At 58.6% G+C, this 22291-nt stretch overlaps 1 protein-coding gene across 1 annotated transcript; it reads right to left on the bottom strand.

The window, feature by feature from the left end:
• Positions 1–5228: 5228 nt before the first annotated feature.
• Positions 5229–18951, bottom strand: CCDC92B (coiled-coil domain containing 92B). The gene is made up of 4 exons (XM_054394448.1): positions 18907–18951; positions 13762–13915; positions 9480–9527; positions 5229–5899 (listed from the first exon to the last, which is right to left on the bottom strand). Exons 1-4 carry the CDS (start codon positions 18949–18951, stop codon positions 5229–5231), a joined length of 918 nt encoding a protein of 305 aa, XP_054250423.1.
• Between the last annotated feature and the right edge of the window lie 3340 nt (positions 18952–22291).

The following is a 22291-nucleotide window of genomic DNA, read 5'->3' on the forward strand; positions in this document are numbered from 1 at the left end:
AGGACCGGGTGCCGCGTGGGCTTGTGTTGGGTGCACCCAGCAGAGGCAGGAACGTGGCCCTGGGGAGCAGGGCAGCTGTGCCCAGCGAGGGGACAGGGCACTCTCATCGTTGTGCTCTTGCAGGCCACGCTGCGTGCCAGGATGCTCTGCGTCGGCTGTGCCCATTGATCCCAGGGCTGCCTTGCTCACCGGCCTGGCATGCTGGCAGTGCTGATCTTATCCACAGCATGAGGCAACCGACGGACGGGAGGGAGGGAGTTTTCTCTCCCCTCCTATTGTGTTCCCTGCAGGACCTGGCAGCCAGGCGCCAACAGTGCAAGAGGGTGACAAGAAGAGACGTGCAGCGAGGCGGCCCTGGCAGCACTGCAGCCAGACTGGCTCGTCAGGAAGCTGGGAATGCCAGGGCTGGTGCTCCCGGAGAAGGGCAGGATGTGTCAGCTTCACCAGGCCAGCAGGAGCCAGTTGGCAAGGCTGCACATGAAGACCTTGGAATGTTCACCAAAGATGGAAGTCCATTGGCAGGCTGCTGCTCAGCCTTCCTGGTGGGGAGCGCAGCGCTGCAGTGCTGTCTTTCCTCTGCCTCCTGGGAGCTTCTTCTGGGGAACTCATGCCTGGAGATGCACTGTGCAGAGTGCAGCAACCCCTGGCCATGCACGGCTCCAGCTCTCCAGCCACTTCAGGCAGATGCTTCTTGCTGTGCCACTGCTGGCTTTCCTGGTCACCCAGGAGAGACCACCCCTCGGCCCTTCCATGGTGGCTGCCCCTGTGCAGCACCCCTGGGTTGGGCTCTGCGCCCAGCTTCACCTGCACTGAGGGGGTTTGCAGAAAGCCTTTGGGGTCACACAGAATCACAGAATCGACCAGCTTGGAAGAGACCTCCAAGATCATCAAGTCCAACCAATCACCCAACCCTATCTAATCACCCAGACATGGCACTGAGTGCCTCATCCAGGCTTTTGTTAAACACCTCCAGGGACGCCAACCCCACCCCCTGGGCAGCCCATTCCAATGGGCAAGCTCTCTTTATGTGAAGAACTTCTTCCTGCCTCGGGGAAAGCTGCCCAGGGCAGCAGGATTGGGCTGTGCCACAGGCAGGTCTCTGCTCAGTGCTGGGAGAGGCTGTGCAGCCTCCTTGGGGTGTTCTGGGGGCAGCTTTTGCAATGGCATCCTGGCAGCAGGGACACAGCTGGGAGCACCTAGGGCAGCCCCAGCAAACACATTCAGAAAATATGGCTTTTTAATTCGTGGGGGGCAGGAGGGACAACCCCCTGACTGCTCTGCCTGGGGTTAGCACAGGGCACAGCACAGAGTGGGCAGTGGACACATCTCCTCCCCACCTGCCCCTTGCCCTGTGCCCGCTGCAAGGTTACACAATGTGAGACATTTCTTTCTCAGACAGCATTAGGGAAAAAAAAAACAACCAGAAACATAATAATAGTAATAATAACAAGAAGGAAAAGAGAGGTTAGCAAACCAAAGACATCAAATCCATGAGCCCCTACAGAGCTGCAGGAGGAAGGGGGTACAGAGGAGCGGTGCCTGGCTGCTGGTCTGTAGGCAGCAAGCTCCCAGCAGGTCATGGCTCACAGAAGGGGTGGCACAGCTGAGCATTATTGCATCGTACCCACTCCAGGCTCCCAGCTTCACCAGTCCAGCTTCCACCTTGCTTGCTCCACACAAGGCTCAGAGGTGTTGCCAGGTACCCACCTCGCTCTCTGCCTGTCGGGCACCCAGCACAGCTTGGGGCCCTGTGTGCCCTTTGGACTCTGGTGGCACTGCCAGCTCCCTGCTACACCTCACGGGCCAAGGGCTGAGCCCAGGGAGGGCTGTGAGAGCCCCCCGTCAGCCCAGGGAGAGGTGGGCAGCCACTGCCCAGGCTCCCACTGCTCCCTGGGTCTAAGAGCAGCCCCCTCCTTACACCACAGGAAATGCTGTCTTATTAGTCTTTTTTTTTTTTTTTATCATTTTGATCTCTTTGATCATTTTATAGAAATACAAAGATTAAAATAATTTATCTCAACATCATTTCTATTACAATCATACAGTGTTTTCCCTTCAAAACAAGTGCATATATATATATATATATATAAGTGTATATATAGTATCTCTAGAGCTTCCCCCCCAAAAAAGCAGCAGTGACTGAAGCAGGTACAGCATGGGGGGGGCTGATCCTTCCTGCTCTGAGGCCCAGGGAAAGTGCAGGGCTCACCCCCACAACTCATTTCCCAGCACAGGACATTGGTGAGAAGGGGGATCTAGGGATGCTTCCTCTCCACCCCACTAGGAATCAAGCCCCTTGCTGTAGGCAGCTCTGCTGGGGGGCTCAGGGCCTGCCCAGCTGCCTGCCAGCACTGCAGAGCACTGGGAGAAGCCATGGGGGCACTGGAAATGAGATCACCTCCTTGAGCGAGCTGCTAATTAGTGGCGGAGGGGGAAGGATGCTGCAGCTCAGACAGGGTTGCTTCATTTACATACTAGGCACTAAAAATGATGATTGCTAGGCAGGTATTTACACAGAAGGATCATCCCTCTCCCTCCCCTTTCCAGTGCTCAGGTCAGTCCTGAACACCACGATCTCATCCAGGATTTGATCATAAAAATGCCACAGACTGTCTCTTGGGATTGTCTAGGAAGGAGAGGGGAAGGCAGCTGTGCACACCACAGCTAAAGGGACAGCCAGACGTTGCCCTCTTCCACATTAAGAGAACAGAGGCAAATCCTCAGCAGCCCCCTCTCTGACCCTGAGAGAAAGCCATTTCCAAAGGTCAAGTGTCACCTGGCTTGTGTGACATCCCCGGGAAGCAGGTGGCCAAGGAGCTGCACCCCCAGGTGTTGCTTGTGCCATGCAGAACCAAGAAGAGGGAAGGATCCCACAGCCTTGCCCTGATCCAGGCTTGGAGCTTTTCTCCCTTGTGCCCTCATACCCAGGTGCTCATGCCCCAGCTGGAGGTTACAAGTGCCCTCTGTGCTGCCCCTGCACCCCCCTCCCAGGGCATGTGAGAGCCCTGCCTGGGCTCTTTGCAGCTTCCACAGAGGGTGACAGCTGGGGAGGGCAGATAGGAGCTGGTGGGGTCTCTGCTGGGTTCTGTACTCCCTGAGGCAGTGGCCTGGGATACATCAGGGGCTGCAAAAATGTCCTGCTAGAGCTTTGCCTTTGCCCCCAGGAGCTGCCCACTTTTGCTGGGCTCCAGGCAGGGCAACACTGGGCAGGCAGGACCCAGGCAGAGCTTTGCTGGGCTCCTTCCCAGACTTCCCAGGTGTGCCTCAGAGACCATGGCAGCAGCAGGCGAGTGAGTGGCAGGCAGGGGCGGGGAGGGAGGTGTCCCAAACCTCCCTGGGGGGAGCAGCAGGGGTCTTGCCTTCTGAAGCCTGACTATTCACATCACAGCCAAAGGAAAGGGACCAAAGCTGCTATTTTTCTGTCCTGCTAGTGCAAGTGCTACGCATAGGGGTTTGGGTTGCCCCCAGAGCTCACCGGGGGACTGCTGCTGAGAATCTCATCAAAGCAGTTTCATGGAGGATATAAATATTGAGCTACAAAAATAGACACCTCTGCCTGCATGGGCACACTGCAGGGGAGCTCAGGCAGCCTGAGCCTGGCCACTCTGAGAGGAAGGTGGTTTTCAAGAGGCTTCAAACTGAGAGGGAATGAAGCAGGGTTTGATGGTGGGCCCTGGCATCCTCCCACCTGTGCTAGCTGCAGTGGCAGCAGGGCTCCTGCTGGAAGCTGCTGCCCACCCAGCTGGGCATTGACACCCCATCCTGCCAGGCCAGCCAGGGCTGGCAGCCAAACCACCAGGGTGAAACCTGCCCCTCGGTGCCGCTCAGAGTCACACAGGTCCCATCCTTACCTGAGCAGCGAGGCCTTCACCCTGCCCAGCCACCAGAACCCTCCTCTGCCTGTTTCTGCTGTCTCACAACATCCAGGGCATGGATGTCTGAAGCTGGTGGCTGGGTTTGGGCATCAGGCAAGGCTGCCCTGGGGGGCGGAGGTGCGGCCACAGTGCCAGGATGCAGCAGGGGAGGACTGGAGACCTGGTCAGCACCTGGCTGTGGACATGACCCAGAACCAAGATGCTGGTGCCAGACAAGACCTGGGCATGAGTTGCAGCCCTGCTCCAGCAGCACACGAAGCAAGGCTGCAGTGGGTGAGGAGCCACACGGGGTGCCCGGCGTGGCTGGCATTCATGGTTCATGTCCATCCACCTTGTCCAAGTGCTGGGTGTAAATGTAACACAGGAGGAACCCATGCTGGAAACAGCAGGAGAGCAAGAGACTGGGACCTGGCTGGCATGGCTCCTGCATCCACAGCAGCAACTGCTGTTCAGCTGCCTGCATCCCAGAGGATCTTCCTGGTGATGTCTGGGGTCTTTTCCAGCCCAGCTCCTGTTTGGGTGATGATCAGGGCAGGAGACCCAGCTGAGCTCATCTTGCTGTGCCCAGCCATGTGCCACACAGCCTCCTGCTTGCTGCTGCACACCCACCTCCTGGCATCCCTGGCCAGGGCAAAGACACCCAGCATCTGCTCTGAGGAGCAGGAGCAGACCTTCTCATCCCAGAAATGCTATCTTCATTTCTTTCTTTCTTTCTTTCTTTCTTTCTTTTTCTTCCTTCCTTCCTTCCTTCCTTCCTTCCTTCCTTCCTCCTTCCTTCCTTCCTTCCTTCCTTCCTTCCTTCCTTCCTCCTTCCTTCCTTCCTTCCTTCCTTCCTTCCTTCCTTCCTTCCTTCCTTCCTTCCTTCCCCTTCCTTCCTTCCTTCCTTCCTTCCTTCCTTCCTTCCTTCCTTCCTTCCTTCCTTCCTTCCTTCCTTCCTTCCTTCCTTCCTTCCTTCCTTCCTTCCTTCCCTTCCTTCCTTCCTTCCTTCCTTCCTTCCTTCCTTCCTTCCTTCCGTCCTTCCTTCCTTCCTTCCTTCCTTCCGTCCTTCCTTCCTTCCTTTCTTTCTGTCTTTCGTCCTTCCTTCCTTCCTTCCTTCCCCTGGAAGCTCTGGACAGGTGCCTGGATGCTTACCCTCCACAGGCCCTGTGCTGGGGTTGCCTCCCTGCCCCATGGCACCCCTGGCTCAGACCCCTCGGGCAGGGAGGATCCTCCCCAGATCAGGAGGTTTGAGCAGAACATCCTCCTTCCACTGCCCCTTCCCCTCCAAGAAGAGAGGGCAAAGCAGCCTTGGCCAGTGCCTGCCCCAGTGCCGCTGGGCTCAGCCATCCCAGCCAGTCAGGCCACGCCAGCCACCTACTCCCGGGCCCGGGGGGCACCGTGGGCACCAGACCCCTGCCTTTTGCCAGGCTCGCTCTTGGCCGACCTGGCCCTGGCCACCGGCTCCTGCATGGGCTGCCGTGGGGCCCTCTGCACTCGGGGGGCTGCGCTGGCACCGGCGGTGCCACGGGCCTGGGAGGGGGGCTCCGGCGGTGGTCGCTGCGGGGCGTGCGGCCGTGCCGTGTAGAGGAAGAGAGCCGGGTCGGGCATGGCGTCGTGCTCCTCCTGCACGGGGTCCCTGAGCCGGGCACCAGTGTCCCCGGGTGGGCGCCGGGGGTGCGCCCGGTGGCCGCGGCGCCGGGGTCTGCCCTCGGCTGGGGGTCCTGGGGTAGGCTGCTCGGGGGGCGGCCTCCCAGCCGGCCGGGGCCCCGGGAGCCGCTGGGCCGTGGCGTGCAGCTGCAGAGAGAGGTACGCGGCAGCCTCCGTCTGCTTCTGCAGCTCGGTGTCGAGGATGGTGACGCGGTGGCTCCGCCGCTTCAGCTCTTCCAGGAACCGGCGCTCCTTGCTGCGCAGGCTGGAGCGCAGCGCGGCCACCAGCGTCTCCTTGTGCTGCAGCTCCTTGCGCAGCTCCAGGTTGTCCTTCTCCTTCTCCTGCAGCTGCGCCTCCATCGCCCGGCACTTCTCCTCCAGCTCCCGATCCAGCACATCTGCGGGGACGAGGCACAGAAAGGGCTCAGGGGAAGCAGTGGTGGAGGTTCAGCCCAGTGCCATGGCCTCAGCTCCCAGCAGGGCTGTCAGGGCACACATGGACACGGCTGCTGGCCACTCTCCTGTGCCAACATGTCCCAGCTGTGCCACTGAGGCTGCTCGAGTGCTGTCTGGGAGCTGAGGTGGGAACAGGGACCCTCGACAGCCCTGAGCTGTGGTGCTGTGGCAGGTTGTGATGTGCAGCACCACAGCGCAGGGGCTGGAAGCAAAGGCAGTGCTGGTGCAGGACGCCGTTGCCATGGCAGCTGCCGCCTCTGCCTCGCTGCAGCCTCACGCTGCAGCTTTGGCGTTTCCCAGCGCACTCAGTTTTCACGCTAAAAGTGACTTTGTGCAGAGGGCGCAGGGGAGCATACGTGCTGGAGAGAGAAGGGAACGGCAGTGAAATCATCAGTTTAGGAGGGGCTGTTGACCTCAAGCCCCGAGACCCCACAGCCTGATTGGAGAGGATGGAGATGCTAATCCAGGCTTATGGAGGAGCTGGAGCCGGGCTGGGCTGGGTAGGGAGGGAGGAGTGGGCTCAGGGGAGCAGGATGGGCAGGTCCCAGCCCTCCCTGGCTGCTGTGTGCTCACACCCAGGACCTCTGCTTTCTGTCCTGTTCAGCCCTCTGCTCCTGCCAGCGCTGGGGTGCGGGCTGGACTTGTTAAAACAGAGGTGCTGCATCAGGGCTCCTCATGGCTCACACCGCCCTCCCTGCCCTTCCCACACCTCAGCAGCTGATGGATGCCCTCCCTGCCCTTCCCACACCTCAGCAGCTGATGGATGCCCTCCCTGCCCTTCCCACACCTCAGCAGCTGATGGATGCCCTCCCTGCCCCTGCCCTTCTGAGTCACAACACAGGCCCCCAAAAAAGGGTGACATGGGCCCTGCACACTGCTCCTGCACACCCTGCCCTGTTCTGGCCAGCCCATGTGGGCTCCTTCAGCCTGCAGGAGGATAGCACGTGCCTGACATCCATCCATCCATCCATCCACCCACCCATCCATCCATCCCTCTCTCCATCCATCCATCCATCCATCCATCCATCCATCCATCCATCCATCCTTCCTCCATCCCCACCTGCCACAGTGGCATTGAGAGCCAGTGCAGAGTACACACATGTAGAGCAGTTTGGATGACAAAATTTGGCATTCCCAATCCCTTCTGCTAAAGATCCTGGAAGGTTGGAGGAGGTGAGGGATGGGAGGAGAGCACTGCAGCCACACTGATTCATTTCATGGTGTCTGGGGGATGGGGCTGCTTGGGGAGGGGGCACATCCCACCTGTGGGTGCGAAGTAGCAGCTGGAGCTGCTGGCACGGGGGGTTGACACCATTGCAGCAAAGGGGCTGAGCTCTGCAGCTGTGCCATGAGCCTGGCATGGGGACACAGGAGGCCAGACTGCCCTGGTGCACCCCCTCTGCTCACAGCCAGACTGCTGACCCTGGCAGTGAGCTCCTGCAGCCAGCCCTTGGTGGGGCACAGGGAGGGGAGCAGACGCTCCCCGCCAAGGCTGGCACCCACAGGCTCACCCAGCCTGCCCAGGCCTGCTCCCATTGTCTGCACTAATCCTGCTTTTTACGATGAGATTTGCAACTGCCCGAGCCCCAGCTCCTCCTGCTGAGGAAAATGCTTTATGAGGAGAGCTCGGGGAGGCAGCTGCACGCTGCAATTACTCCTGAGTGGCATCTGCAGAGCAGTCATTTGATGGCAGCTTAAATGAGGTGGTTGCCCCATAAGTGTGGCAAAAAGTGATGCTGCTCTTTGCAAGCTGTGCAAAGGCAGAGACCTGTGCGTGGGACTGGCTGCACAGGATGGTCTGTGCCATGCTGCTGGCACCCACAGGCAGGGTGCCAGGTGCTCCCAAAAGCAGCAAGGCACCAGCCTCAGGCTTAGCAGCAGGAGGGAGGTGAGGTGGGAGCAGGGGGTCTGTTGGGATCAGGGTGGGCTGAGAGGGGCTGGATGTCTCCTGGGGACAGCCCTGGGGCTCAGAGAGCCAAATCCCTCTGAAGCTTGCTGTGGCACTGAGCGAGGGTGCTGCCAAGAGAGGAGAATGCTAATGGCCCTGGTGAGGGCAGCCCCGTGCCCACCAGGCACTGTCCCCATGGCACTGCCAGCCCCTGCTCCAAGGATGAAGAGCAGGTTGCAGCTCAGTGCCAGGGACTGTGCCCAGGCAGCACCAGGGATGAGTTTCAGCTTCATCTCTGGGACAGAGGATGAAGAAGAGTTGGGCTGCTCACAGAGCATCCTCTGGCAGGCACCACTGCCTGTCTGAGCCTCCCCTGGGTGCTGTTTGGGACAGGGGTGAATCACCTAGAGCTGTGTGGTGGCATCATGGCAAGGGTGGTCTCATCCTGTGGCACCTAGGGGCAGAGGCAAGGAGGGAGCCCCTGGGGACACTGGTGTGCACCCACTCCCTACTGGGCTGTGGACAGAGCAAGGCCATGGCAGGCAATGGGATCCAGGAAAGGCAACAGGAAGGGTGGATGAGCCAGGGAAATCCTCGAGGGAGAGCCCAGCTCCCACCTGTGGGCCCCACTGTCCAGACTGCACCTCCCAGAGGGTTGCCCAACACAGCCCACGGGTGCCAGGCTGGCCAGAGCCTGCTCCAGGGGTCAGGGCTGCAGGTGAGAGTGAGAGATGCTGGGATCTGCCTTCAGACGAGGGGCTGAGGCACAGGGATGCTCAGGAAGGAGGGGGGCAGCAGGACATGGTGTCTGGGGTGTCTCTGCTCTGCTGGTGTGCCCACGTGCAGGTGGGTACAGCCCAGCACACTACCAGGCACAATCCTGCCTGGCTGGGCACTTCTTGCTGGAGGAGAGGCTGAAATCAGGGTGAGTTCAGTGCCTGCTCCTGTGTCCCTTGGCACTGGCTTTCAGTTGGCCATCAGGCTGCAGGGTCCAGCACTGATGCCAGAGCCCTGTGCCATGCTGGTCTGGCAGGAGGTCTCCTGCCTGTGGCAGACTTGGGGTGAGGGAATTCCAGTTACCCCCAAGTTTCCAGTTACCCCCAGTCCCATCTGCCTGTGCAGATATTTTCCATGCCCCAAGACATTTCTGGCCCTCGTTTTGGAACGTGAAGGATGAGTCTGTGGGCAAAGTTGCCTGTTCAGTGACCCAAGAGCACTGGCAGGTTTCTGAATGGTGTCTGGATTGCAGGGAGCTGGAGGTGGGGTTGGATATGTCCTTGCTGGCTTTTCCCTGGGTATGAAGGGTTTGTAGGCTTGAAGTCTCGACCTGGGGGTCTGTGAGCTGCCCCCCGGGGGGGGGGGAGCTGTGTAGGAGCAGTAGCAAAGCTGACCCAGAGGTGATGGCTTTCATGTGCAAAACCTTCCAGGGTGGCTGCCCAGGCATTTGAGAGGCTGCCAACAGGCTGTGAATGTGCTCACTGACTTCCCAGCCCAGCCCTGCCCAGCAGCCAAGGTCCACTTCCCCTCCTTGGGTGGCCTGATGAGGCCCCCTCCAGCTCCAGGCTCTTTGGGTGCCCCCTGCACCCAAACACACTCCCCCCTTATCTTATCTCTGCACAAACCTGTGCTCTTACCTTGCTGGCGGGCTTCCAGCTCCTTTATTTCCAGGTCATGGGTGAGCTCTGGAGGAGAAATGGCAGAGGACTGAGAAGGAGCAGCCGTCCCCTCCCCTCCCGCCCCCCCCCGCCCCATCCTGCGTGCTCCCCGAGTCCCCCCGTGCCAGGGCAGCGACCATCACCGCGGCTGCGACGTGGCCCCTACCCAGCCCATGGGGTGAGAGTGACCAGCTGGGAGCAGCGGCCCCAGGCCCAGATGATTCCAGCAGTTTATACATTATTGAGCAGCCCTGGGACCTGGCATCTGCCGTGGCACTTGCCCCCCGTGACGTGGCCATGGTGGCGCCCGCGGGTCCTGCCCCGCGGTGCTGTTTCTCCAGCGGTGCCTTTGCTTTTCCTAAGAGCCCTGCCGAACCACTTCTGGTGCTCTAAATCAGGACAAAGAGCAGAGCGAGGGACTGAAAATAGACCAAAGTGTGAGCTGCCACCCGACCGATTTCATCATTTGCTGCTCCCAGGCTGATCCTGTCTCTCTCTGGCATGAGCGGAGCAGCCTCGGCACCCTGTGCCCACAGGAGGATGCTGCCCTGCTCCAGGGGCACCCTGTGCCTTCAGAATCCACTCTCAGCCTGGCACCGAGCCCCTGCCTGCCCGCTCGGCTCTCACACGCTGCCTGCTGCTGCCTGCTGTTCCCTGCGCTCTGCTGAGCCCCTGGCTATGAAACCAGCTCACGGAGGGCATCGAGGGAGGGAGCTCAGGGACTTTCCAGAGTTCACTTTAACCCTGCACACTTCTGCAGGCAGCCTCTCCTGCATTCATCATCATAGCCCACCAAACCCCAGAGGAGGATGAGAGGGCTGGCAGCACCATTTAGTTGTTTTGGAGCTTTCCTCCTCCTTTCCCCTCCCCCTCCGAAAATGAGTTCAAACGGTTAATCTTTGCCCTACATTTTTCTTTTAATCTGCTTTCATGTTGACTCTAATCCTCACCACCCCATCCTTCTGAAACAGAATGCTTGGCTCGGGCTGCTCTGCCAGGCTGTCTTGGAAAACAAATCTGCAGTGAGAGGCAGAAGTAACCAGGGAGGTAATGCAGCTTCTGGAAAGCTTTCAGCACCCCGACTGCCCCACTGGAGATCGATGGCTGCTGTGTTATGCTGCTGAAGCCAGAATAATAGGTTTGGAGGCTCAGATGTGTTTCAAACGAAGAGTGAAGCACTTTGCCCATTTCCAGAGATGATTCTGCCCTGCTGAGTGGGGATGGGGTGTGTGTGTGGGGGGGGGGGTGTGTGTGTGCACAGCCTAGGCTCCCAGCATCTGTGCTGGAGCCACAGGGGCTGGTGGGAACCTGCCCCAGTTCCAACCCCATGACCCCCGAGGGGCAAATCCAGGGGAGAGCACCCAGAGGGCTCTCAGGTAGTCCCAGCTCTGTGGGATGGATCCAGTCATGGACTGAGACATAGTGGTCTGCGTTCCCTGCCCCAGGCTGGGACAGGCTGGTCTGTATCTCCTGCCATGATCTGGGACAAGCTGGTCTGTGTCCCCTGCCATGGGCTGTGCCATGTGGGTCAGCCCTGCAGCAGCCTCCCAGCTGTGTGACCCTCCTGGTGGTGGCTGTGTGCCCCTTGGAGGGCCAGATGCCTGTGGACAAACTAGAACTGGGTTTATTGAAGGCACAGCTTCTTTCCACACTGCATTTCCCCCTTTGCTGCCTGGAAGGACTGTCCTGGTGCCCCGAGGTTGCAGGGTGCAGAGAGGCCATTGGCCAGGGTGCAGAGACCCCATCTGCCAGCTCTGTGATGCCCTGCCCTGCTGCAGGGATCACCCAAGCCAGCTCTGCTCCCACCCCAGGCTTTCCTGCACCGCCCTGCTGGCACAGCTGAGCAGGCTGAGCATGGCCACAGGGCCTGAGCTCATCTTCCAGGAAAAGGAGAAGGAGAGGAATCAGGAACCCATCACTATTTCTGCTGTGTTTGTACCTTGCAGATGAAACAGGAGTGGGAGGGAAGCCAACTCTGCTCTGTAAGACCAGGCTGGTTCCAAGAAATGAATCACAGCACGAGGCTAGGGGCTGTGCCACCTTCCTGGGAAGTCTCCAACTCGGGACACTGGGCTGTGGGCTGTGCTGGGGCCAGCTCTGCCCTGCCTTGCAGGCAGGACTGTGGCACATGCCCACAGCAGCTGCTTACTTTCCCTGCCAGGCTGTGGCACGGGGCACAAGGCTGCCAGGGGGTCATAAGCTGGCAGGAGCTGAGCACCTGATTTCAGCTCTTGAAATCTTCCTGATTTCTTGCTCCTTGGTGTTGGAGTCTCCCAGAACACTGGGAATTGCCCTGTGTCCAGGGACAGCAAATCTGGGGATCTGTTTACTTGAATAAGGTCCCTTCCGAACCCAGCTGCTCTGCTGCTGGATCCAAAGCCTCAGGCTTGCTGTGTGCCACCTCTGGGGTTTCCTGGCACATGGCCAGCTCAACTGCCCCTCTGTCAGCAAGACTCTGGCATCTGGATGGAGCCTCTCAGGGCTGAGTAGGTGGCAGCTGAGAAACAGAACTGTGCAAGAGGGTGGCCATTTCCAAGGGTGACACCTCAGGGGACTGAGGGGATGGGGCAAAAGTCTAAGGTTTGAACCAAGAGCTGCAGAGCAGCCAGCACAGCTCTGTGGGGCATGTGCTGGGTCACCAACTCCTCCTGCCCCAGCTGCATCCAAACCATCAGCAAAGCCATCCTGAAACTAACCAGGGCTTGGTCCCCACCACTCTTGGCAGAAGGCACTGCAGGATCCCAGAGGAGGATGTAACTTGCCCAGTCAGACAGTGGTGGGAAGGAGATCAGTGATAACCAGCTGGGCAGCAGCCTCCCTTCTGCCCCTAGGGCTCCAAGCCCCCAGTCTGATTCAGGCACCAGAACTCCGCTGTCCCAGCCACATGGAGAGGACATGGATGAAGCCATTGGAGCGATGAAACAGAGCAGCAAAAGCTGGGAAAGGCTGGGGAAAACCAACCAAGTACTGATGCAGCCATGCCTTTGTTTCCTGGGAATCAGGGAGGCTGCAGACAAGGAGTAATTAGCTGTGCCTGAATTATTGATGAGAGCAGCGGCACAAGTTGGAATGAGCTCCGGCGGCGGGCAGGAGCCTGGGGAGCTGTGGCTCTTGTGAGGCTGGCTGGAGGGCAGGGTGACACGTCTGTGGGGTGGGGGCTGGCTCTGTGCACCCCACAGGCAGGTCCCCAAGCCCCATGCCAGGCTTGTGTCTGTGCTTCTTGGGGACTGGAAATGGGCAGACTCTCACTGGGGGCTGCAGGGGCTGCTGTGAGCCTGGGCAGCATTTGCCCTCTTCCTGAGGCTCCTGGGGACAGCCTCTGATCTTGGGCAAGGCTAGGAAGCTGCAGCCTCTGCAAGGGGCTGCTGGGGATGCCTGGCAGGGTCCCTCCCTCCAGAAGAGGGAGTAGCATGGGACAGGGGAACAGATGTGCTGATGCTGCTGGCAGTAGTGCTCTTTCAGCACAGCTGCAGTAAGGAACAGATTTCACCTCTCTGTGTGCAAGAGAATAAAGAGCAACAAAACCTAAGCAAGAAAATCACATTTCTTCCTCTTCTGAAAGTGGCCTTGGCATGGTCTCATACATCCCCATTATCAATGGTGTTTAACCCTCCTCCCTCCCCAAGTCTCCTGGCACCTGGCAGAAATGATGAACGACTTTTCCATTTTCATAACCAAAACCCCTTTGAGGGCACAGAGCCCTGGAGGAAAAGGCAGGAGCACCTTGCTGGCTGAGGCTGGGCTTTTCCCTTCCCCCACACCAGTCAATCCCTTGGGGCAGTGACTGCTGCAGCCAAACCACTGCCAGGGCAGGAACATGCAGCCAGGCAGAGCTGGGCCCTGGGCATGGTGAGAGCACAAGGGATGGGCTGAGGGGCTACCAACAGCCTCCTGTCCTATCACCTCCCTGGAGAGCTGAAGTCCAGAATCAAAATCCCCCTGGTTCTTTGGTGTTGCAGCTGCAGGAAGCTCCTGGCACACACTTGCAGAGCAGCAATCTCAGGCTGTTGCATCCACACCAAATCCAGTCCAGGGAGGTGCTGCTGGCAGCTGGGCCAGGGGTGCAAGTCAGAGGCTGAAGGAGATGGGGATCCCTGATCCCACTCCAAGCAGGATCCCCTGCGTCTCACTGCTCACCATCTCCACGTCCTGCCGAATGCTCCTGCATGGGACCATCCCTAGGGTGCCAGCAGGAGTTTCTCTGCCCAACGTGCTCCATGGGCACACAGCTTCCCCATGCCATGACCACCCCAGTGCTCACCTGAGCAGTGCTTCTGCAGGCGGAGGATCTCCAGGTGCAGGTCATGGAGCAGCTCCATCTGCTCCTTCTTCAGGAAAGCAATGTGGCGCTGCACGCTCTGGATCTGGTGCTCCAGGGACACAGTCTCCATCGCAACCAGATTCACAGTCCAGGCCTGTGGGGAGCAGAGAGGGCTGTGATCAGACACACAGCAGCACCCCAGGCTCAGGTGCAAAGTGGGGGTCTGCTCCCATCTACCCTTTCCACAGGGATGTGGCTGTGGGGGAAGCAGCTCTGTGTAGAAGATCCCCAGGGAATGGTCCCTAGGCCATCCGACGCATGGCAGGGCCAGCTCCCATCCTGCCTGCACTGGAGCTGGGAGGCTCAGGGGCTCAGGGGCTTTCTGAACAGAAGCTGCTGCTGCATGGACTCCAGTTTCAGCTCTGGTTTGAATTTGGCCTTGGGAAGTGTTTTGTCACTGAGCAGGACAGCATCAGGGACAGGACTGCTCCCAGCGGGCCCTGGCTGGGAGCTGTGCCGGAGAGGATCTTGGCTCTTGCTCGACAACCCCAGCACTGCGAAGCAGTGACTGCAGTGAGAGATCTGACACATGGAAGATGCAACATGCTCTGTCTGACCTGATCAGCATTACGTGCCCAGGGCAGTTGTGCTGCCCTCCAGAAGCAGGAATGCTGTCCCTGGCACCCTCCTCGCAGAGCAGAGCTGCTGGCAGCCCTGTGCCGTCACCATGCCTTCATTAATGGCTTCAGCTAGCTGCCTACCTGTGCTGCTGCAGCAGGCAGATAAAAATAAACCTCTGAAAGAACCCCTAGCCTGGGGAAACACCATCTTGGGTAGGTGTGGAGTGTGTCCTTCATCCCTGCACTCAGTCCAGGAGCACAGGAACCTGCAGCACACCCAGCTGATGCCAGAGGGACAGGAGGCACAGTCCTGTCACTGGGAAGCTGCTCCTGTTCCCTCCTCCATCACCCTCTGAGTTCAGGTTTCTGCCTGCAGAAGTTCAGGGGCAGTGAGTGCCCAGCTGCAGCGCTGGCATGCCCAGCTGGCCATGCAGCCATCCTGAGATAATTCCTGCAACCAAAATCAAACCACAGCCTAGTTAAGCTCTGCTCCACAGCAAGAGATCTTGGCAGTGCCCCGAGTCCAAAGCTTGGCTCTTGCCAAGGCCTCTCCAGATCTGTGAAGTCCTCCAAGCCAGCTCTGCCTGTTCCTGCTGTTTAATGGAGTAGGGGAGTAAGGGGAGGCTCCACAACTAATGGGTCTGGGTGAGGGAAACATTGGCACTGCCAGGACCCCAGGGACTGGCAGTCCCTCAGTGCTGTGCATTTTAAAATGGAACCAGGGGGTAAAAAAAAAAAAAAAAGAACTCTAGCTTCTGACTTAATTTCCTCATCATTCATGTTCTGAGTGGGGAGGTGATGGCTTGAAAGCCATCACCCAACACTTGCTGGTGGCACCCTTATTAACAGACACGAAGCTGGCACTCATCCTGTGTGCCACCAGAGTTGGCAGCGATGGGCATTGGTTAATGGTGTGATAGCATCGACTGACTTGTGCCAGCACAGCAGCCATGGAAGTACCTGGCATCTGCCATGGACTGGGGGCAGGAATCACAGCATGGCACAGACCCTCTGCCAGCCCCAGCTGTGGTGTGCTGGGTGCGGGGTGGGAGCTGTGGAACCTCATCTCAGGAACCATCAGAAAGTAGGTTGGACGGAGCCCGGGGGACATGTGGAGCTATTTTCAAGCACTTTGTTCTGCCTAGTTGAAATGTCTTTAGAAGGAATGGCTGCAAATTTTCCACTCAACTTTCCCTCCTCCCTGGAAGGAGGAAATTCCCCTCTTCTTTTTTTTTTTTTTTTTAACCAATGGAAATGTTTTTCCTTTCAAAATAAATGGTTGATAAATATCAAGCTGTAAAGAAAAGCCAAAGGAAAATCCTGGCATTGAGGTTTGTTGGCTCTGATTTGGAAGATAAAAATCCTGCCTAATGTACCTGTGCATGGTTCCAAACTCACTGGGAGAAATCCTTGGTGGGTCTGGGCCAGCTTTGCCTGGCCAGTGTGACTTCCCCTTGAGAAGTCACTCTCAACTGGGGGCAGGAGTGTCAGAGATGTTGTGTCTGGGGGAGAGCAGCTCACTTTGTCCACACGTGAAGCTCCTGTCAGCACTGAGGATGATGAGGCAGGCAGGGGCAGGAGCTGCCTTCACAGGAGTGACAACAGGGATGTCACTGGTGACAGTCACACTGCTACCTGAGAGCAGTGATGGGGAGATGTCTCCTGGGGCTCCTGTGCCCCTTGCAGGAGCCAGGGAAACACAGGCTGTCACCTGAGCCTGATGCTGCTTCACCACCCCAGGGGTGAAGAAGGAAGGTGCTTGGTGTCCCAGGCAATGATGCAAGAGCCAGGAGCTGTTAACAGAGCTGCAGGTTGGTGCTGAGGCTTCAGCAGAAGCTGCAAGAAGCTCTTGAAGCATCTCTAGCATTACCAAGGCAGGGGATGCACTCTTGCCTCCCCAGGGCCATGTCCACTCATTACCTCAAAGCTCTCAACAGCTGGAATCTCCCCTCCCTTGCTTCTGGAGGCAGGTGGGGCTTGCAGCAGCGTTCTGAGCCTTCAGCTTGGTGTGTGCCTCTGGTCTTTCCATGCAGCACAATCACTTGGGAGCAGTTGGGAGCTGATAGGGATTAGCTGCTGCTGCTGCTGGCTGACTTAATGATGCTTTACAGGGCCACCACATCTCCCAGCTAGCAATGCCAAAGCTCCCCATGTTGAGGTCTTCAAGGCACCCAGCAAGTGCTGGTGACCACATTTCAATGTGGTGAAGCAAGGTGGGGACCCTTAGCCCGTGCCAAAGACAAGACAGCCAAAGCACAGTGGTGAGGGCTGTCTCAGGGATGCTGAGGAGCATCCTCACCCTGGCCTCATGAGCACAGCTCCCAAAAGGATGGTTGTGAGCAGGGATGAGACTGGAAGTGAACCTGCTCCGATCCCTGCCTTGTTGCTGTAGCTGTTGCTTTTCTTTTCCAGACTAGTTCCATCCTGCCAAAGCAACCAGTGGTGGCAGCCTTCACAGTGACCATGTCCTCTGTGGCTCTGAGGAGTTCTGTATGAGGCTACAACTCCGGAAAACAATGTCATTCATCATGAAAGCCAAGGGCAAGTCACAGTCCTCTTTAGCTGGAAGGATGCTCTGTGCCCTTGTGCTTCTGGCAGCTCTATGTACAGAGACACAGAGCCAGGGAGGAGGCAGTGCTCAGCTGAACAGTTGTTTCTGCCCCTGTTCAAAGGTGACCTCTTCCTTCTCATCTGATCCTTTCTCCCAGCAGAGCTATGTCTGAATGCTGCCTCAGGTTTTGGAGGGGATGTCAAAGGGACTTTGCTCTAGCACTGAGAGCTTTCCAGGAACAAGCTTCTCTTGCTGACCATCCAAGATCTTGAGCACAGGGCTCCCAGGCCCCTCCCTGGAGTGGTGAGCCCCTCAGCAGGGCCCTTGGGATCAGATCTTTACATTTAAAAATGCACTTTTAATACCTTAATTCCCAAATTTACTCAAAGGAACTGTGAAAGCACAGCTCTAGAACAGGCCAGAGTGCTGCTCCCTTGCAGAGAAAGCTTCCCTGCTGTGCTGGGATCTCCCTGCCCACCCTGCCCCTGCCCAGGCCCTTGGCAGAAGCTCTCCAAGCCCTCAGTAAGAGTCACAATTTCATCTTAATTAATCAGAATTCTCATTCCACAGAGCAGAATGGCTGGAGCAGCATCCTGAAACAGCTACAAGGAGTGACTTAGTTCCAAGTCTACTAAGAGTTGATGTCCTTCGTACAGACTGTTTGAGAATCTGCTTCCGGACTTCTGCTGGAGTCTGTCACTGAAGGCCAAGCAGAATCCCAGAACTCTGACCCAAGGAAAGCCCTCATCTCCCAGTGATGCACTGGGCAGGTAGTGTACACACACACACACAGAGCCCAGCACAAACGCTGGCACACCACAGAATCATTTCCCCCCAATAAATGGCAAATTAACTGGGAGTCAGAGGGCACAAACGAGGTTTGCAGGAGCAGGTCGATACTTCATCCTGCTGTGGATGCCAGCAACGCCCTCCCCATCAGACTGGGACACACAGGAACAAGCACTGACACACCAGAAATCCATACTGCTCCCTGGCTAGGAGCTCAAACATCAACACAAACTTTGCAGCCACACCAGGCAGCAGCTCTGCCTTTAAGCAGGAGGAAAAAGAAGGCAGCAGGAAGATGAGAAACTTGCAGAAGGTCACAGAGGTAGCAGCGATGCCAGGAATAGAAACTAGAGGTGAAATCCCAGCCTTGGGAAAGTCACTGGGAAATGTCCTCTGATCCCAGCAGAGGCACAATGACACCTGGAGCCCTATCTGTGTTCACCATCTAGCAGCATCTATTTAAAGGCAAATCGATGCAAACCTGATCATAAATGACTGAGTTTTGTCACAATTCCCTGAACACAGCTGCCTGCCTGACAGCCAGAGCCCATCGTGTGGCTGCAGATGCTGGAAGCAAGGCCACCCTCTCCCCTGCTGGCTCCAGGGGAATTCACTATGGATCCAGCTCTCCGTCGGGAGCAGAATTTGGCCCACCATCAGCACTCTGAATCAATCCTCCTCATAAGTGGGTGATCCTCGCGGTGCCACCCTGCACTTCGGGAATTTGCAGCAATGTTGTCTGGTCCCCAGCTGGGTCCTTCCTCTGGCGCTGAACTCTGCAGCTGCCAGTGCTCACGGGCAGAGCCTTGCCGGACCTGGAACTGCTCCCTGCAGCGGGAGGTGAACCAAGCCACGGGAGGAGAACCGAGCCAGGAGAGGAGAACTGAGCCATGATGGAAGAACCAACCCAGGAGAGGAAAACCGAGACACGGGAGGAGAAATGGGCCAGGAGAAAAGAACCGAGCCACGGGGGAAGAACCGAGCAGTACGCGGAATGAAGCAACTTCCAAACAGCACGAGTGGGCAGCTCCCGGAGGACCGGTTCCCCCCGAGCCGCAGCCCGTTCCCCGGGCCTGTCCCCGCTGGCTGCGCAGCCCGGCCCCGCACCCAGCTCCCGCATCCCCGCTGCCAGCTCCGCCGCCGCCATCCCCCCGCACCCGTCCCGCCGAGCCCCCGATCCCTTACCTGGGGGGAGCGGCGGGGCCCCGCGGGGCGCCCGCTGGGCGTCATGGAGAGGGCGGCGGGGCCGGGGCCGGGGCCGCGCCGGGCTCCCGCGCTGCCCGCGCTGCCTGCGGCGGCCCCGCCTCGCCCGGCCCGGCCCCGCCACCCACCGCCCGCCGCGCCGTAAACAGGCGGCAACGTGACCGGAACTGGGGAGCTCCGCCGGGGCGGGAGCGGGCGGCGGGCGGGGAACGGGGCACGGACCCCCGCGCCGGGAACATCCCCCCCGCAGTCGGGCTGGGGCTCCGCGGCCCCTGGGGCTCCGCTCCCTGGGGACTCCTTACCAAGGACGGGGCTCTGCGGCCAGGACTCGGCTTCCAGGGACCCTCGGTGGGACCGGGACTCCTCACCCCGGGGACCCCCACAACCATATCGGATCACCGGTTCCCAGGGCCCCGGTGCGGCCTGCTCTCGGTTCCCCGGGCTCCCTATGCCCGGGCTCCGCTCCACGGTCCCCGTATCCCCGTGCTCGGCCACCGCCCCGCCGCTGTCCGCGGTGCTGAAGCCGCCCCGGCGGAGCAGCCGTAGCCCATACCCTGGACCTGGGGTCACCGAGCAGCGGGCCCGGGGAACTTGGGATCTGCTGGACAATCAGCCACCCTCACTCCCGGTGGGGGGTTCAGTGCTGGGGGGATGCGAGTGAAAGCGGGGTGGGGTGGGGAGGGTGGGAAGGAGCCATGCCTGCTCTGGGGAGGAAAGAGTCGAAAAAGAGGAACCTCCCTCCCGACCTTGGTGGGCAGAGGGGTGGCAGGGGAAGGCCGGGAGTCGGAGGTGCGGTGGGCTTTGCTCGGGTGGGCACTGACTACTCGTGCCCTTTTGCTTTGTCCGTAGCGGCTGGGCCGGCTCCCCGGGCTGGCTGACCTCGCTGCGCCTCCTTCCCGGTGGGAACCTGGGGCTCATGGCCTGTTCCATGGCGCAGGGAAGTGGTAGCGTCCTCCCCTCCCCGTCAGCTGACAGTCTGCTGATTGCCTTCCCCTCAACCCAAACCTGCTGCAGGCAGCGCAGCCTCCCTGTGCTGGTGCTCAGGGCATCAAGCTGCCAGTGATGCTGCTGCTGCTCTGCCTGGCTTTAAGCTGGAAGAAGGAGGGTTTAAACTGGAGATTAGGAAGAGATTCTTTACAGTGAGGGTGGTGAGACACTGAAACAGGTTGCCCAGGGAGGTTGATGGATGCCCCATCTCTGGAGGTGTTCAGGACCAGGATGGATGAGGCCTTGAGCAACCCGGGGTAGTAGAAGCTGTCCCTGCCCAGGGCAGGGGGGTTGGGACTGTTGTAACTGTCAGACCAGTGCTCACCAATGTGTCATTTGTCCCTTATTGTGCAGTGTACTAAGTTTGGGGTGTAGGGGGGGCTGGTTTAGTGTCTCTCTGGGCCTCCCCCAAGCCCTACGCTAACTTGGATGGCAGTGAATTGCAGAGGGAGGCAGGGGGGGAGGGAAGGGAAGCTGCTGGGTGCATCATGTTTCGCCACGATTGTACAACTGGCATTGATTTTCCACTGAATAAAAGGGACACCTGCAAACGGCCAAGGTCAGGCACTCAGGACCAGAGCTGCTGCTGTAAATGAGGTCATGGCTGCGGGATCCAGTGTGTGGGGAAAGCAGCAGAGCACAGCACATCCTCTGCGCCCAGCATGGTGTTGGGTGAAGCCTCTGCAGCCACTGCCTGGCACTTGGGGTTCAGCCACCACACGCACAGAGCATTGCCCATCACCTCACTTGCTAATGCTCACCCTTCCACAGAGAACTGGTTTCACTGGCAGCTTTTTGCTGGGAGAGCTGCTCTCAGCCTTTCTGGCAGGGACATGAGCCCATGGTCCCTTTGGTGATGCCTCCAGCAACCACCATGTCCTGGCACTGCAGCTGTACTGCTGCTCTTCCCCGCTGCCCCCTTGCACTGAGAGACAGGAGCCACTTCTCCAAGGGCTCTGAGATGGGTCCTTGATCAACATAAGCAGCCAAAAATGGCAAAAATGCCACTGCAGCCTCGGGAGGAACTGTGGGGTTCCTGCTGCCAGCCCAGGTGGTGATCCAGCTCTGCAGGCTGTCAGGCAAAGTTGTGCACCAGTTGGGAGACATCCAGCCACAGTGACCTCTGAAACAGGGCACCGACAGCACCCGTTGGTGCAGGCAGGAGATGAAGTGACAGGGTGGCAGTGGGGCTCGGGGGCTGGCAGCTGTAGGGGGGACCCTCCTGGGAGCCGCGGGCCCCGACTTTGCTGCAGACACCCGGCTGCTCCCTTTCGGGAGCCCTGGGGAGAAAGCGACGGAGGCGGCTGCGGGACTGCGGGGGAGCTGCCGGCAGCCGCGGCTCTGCCGTGAGGGATGGGCGCGGGCAGCAGCGGCAGCTCCCGGCCCGGCACCGACCTCTAGCGGCTGCGGCACCGGCAGCGGCACAAGCAGAGGTGCGGGAAGCGGGACAGGCAGCGGTGCGGGCAGCCGTGAGGGCATCAGGACAGGCATCTTGCACAAGCTCCATCACCAGGCTCGGTCTGCTTTAAGGGGCCAGTCAGAAAGCTGGGGACACGTTTTTGAGCAGGAGCTGCTGTGACAGGACAAATGGTGATGGTTTGAACTAAAAGAGGGAGGTTCAGACTGGGTATTAGGAAGAAATTCTTTACAGTGAGGGTGGTGAGACGCTGGAACAGGTTGCCCAGGGGCCTTGAGCAACCTGGGCTACCAGAAAGTGTCCCTGCCTGTGGCAGGGAGTTGGCATTAGATGATCTTGAAGGTCCCTTCCAACCCAACCTGTTCTGTGAGTCTATAGATGCCTTGTGTTGGGTGAGACCAGCTCGTATCCTGAGTGATCCCAGGATAAACCAGCCCCTTCCCCAAGGGACCATGCATCTTGGTGTGCTCTCAACCCACACCCTGCACCCTTCTAGCCCAACTACATGGAGTCCTTTTAGACCACTGCTTTCCCCTCCGCCCCCCCCCCCCCCCCCCGAGTTATTTATTAGTGAAATTTTCGCATTTAATTTTAAAATTAGTTTAACTTTGCCTCAGATATTATTTTTCAGCCTAATTGAAATGTAGGGGGGGTATGCCTCCTAATTGCTTTGAAGAACCTAATAAGAAGCTCCTTAAAGCAACAGAGGGCTAAAAGCTGGAAGGTTTTGATAAATTTAACATTAGCTTAACATTTCCACCGGGATTTGAAAATCTGAGGCTTGCAAGGATATTTGCCTGAGCTGTGTAATGCAATTTGTCCTCTTCAGAGAGCTGTGGCTGTGCCCAGCTGACTGCAGGAGGGCTGCAGTCTGCTGCAGCTGCGCCAGGGAAGGACATAGGGGCACATGGCCCTGTGACACCAGCTGATGGGGCAAAGCTTTGGCAAACAACAGGTCAGGGC

Source organism: Indicator indicator, chromosome 30 (assembly GCF_027791375.1).
Source record: "Indicator indicator isolate 239-I01 chromosome 30, UM_Iind_1.1, whole genome shotgun sequence".
NCBI classification, from domain to species: Eukaryota; Metazoa; Chordata; class Aves; order Piciformes; family Indicatoridae; genus Indicator; species Indicator indicator.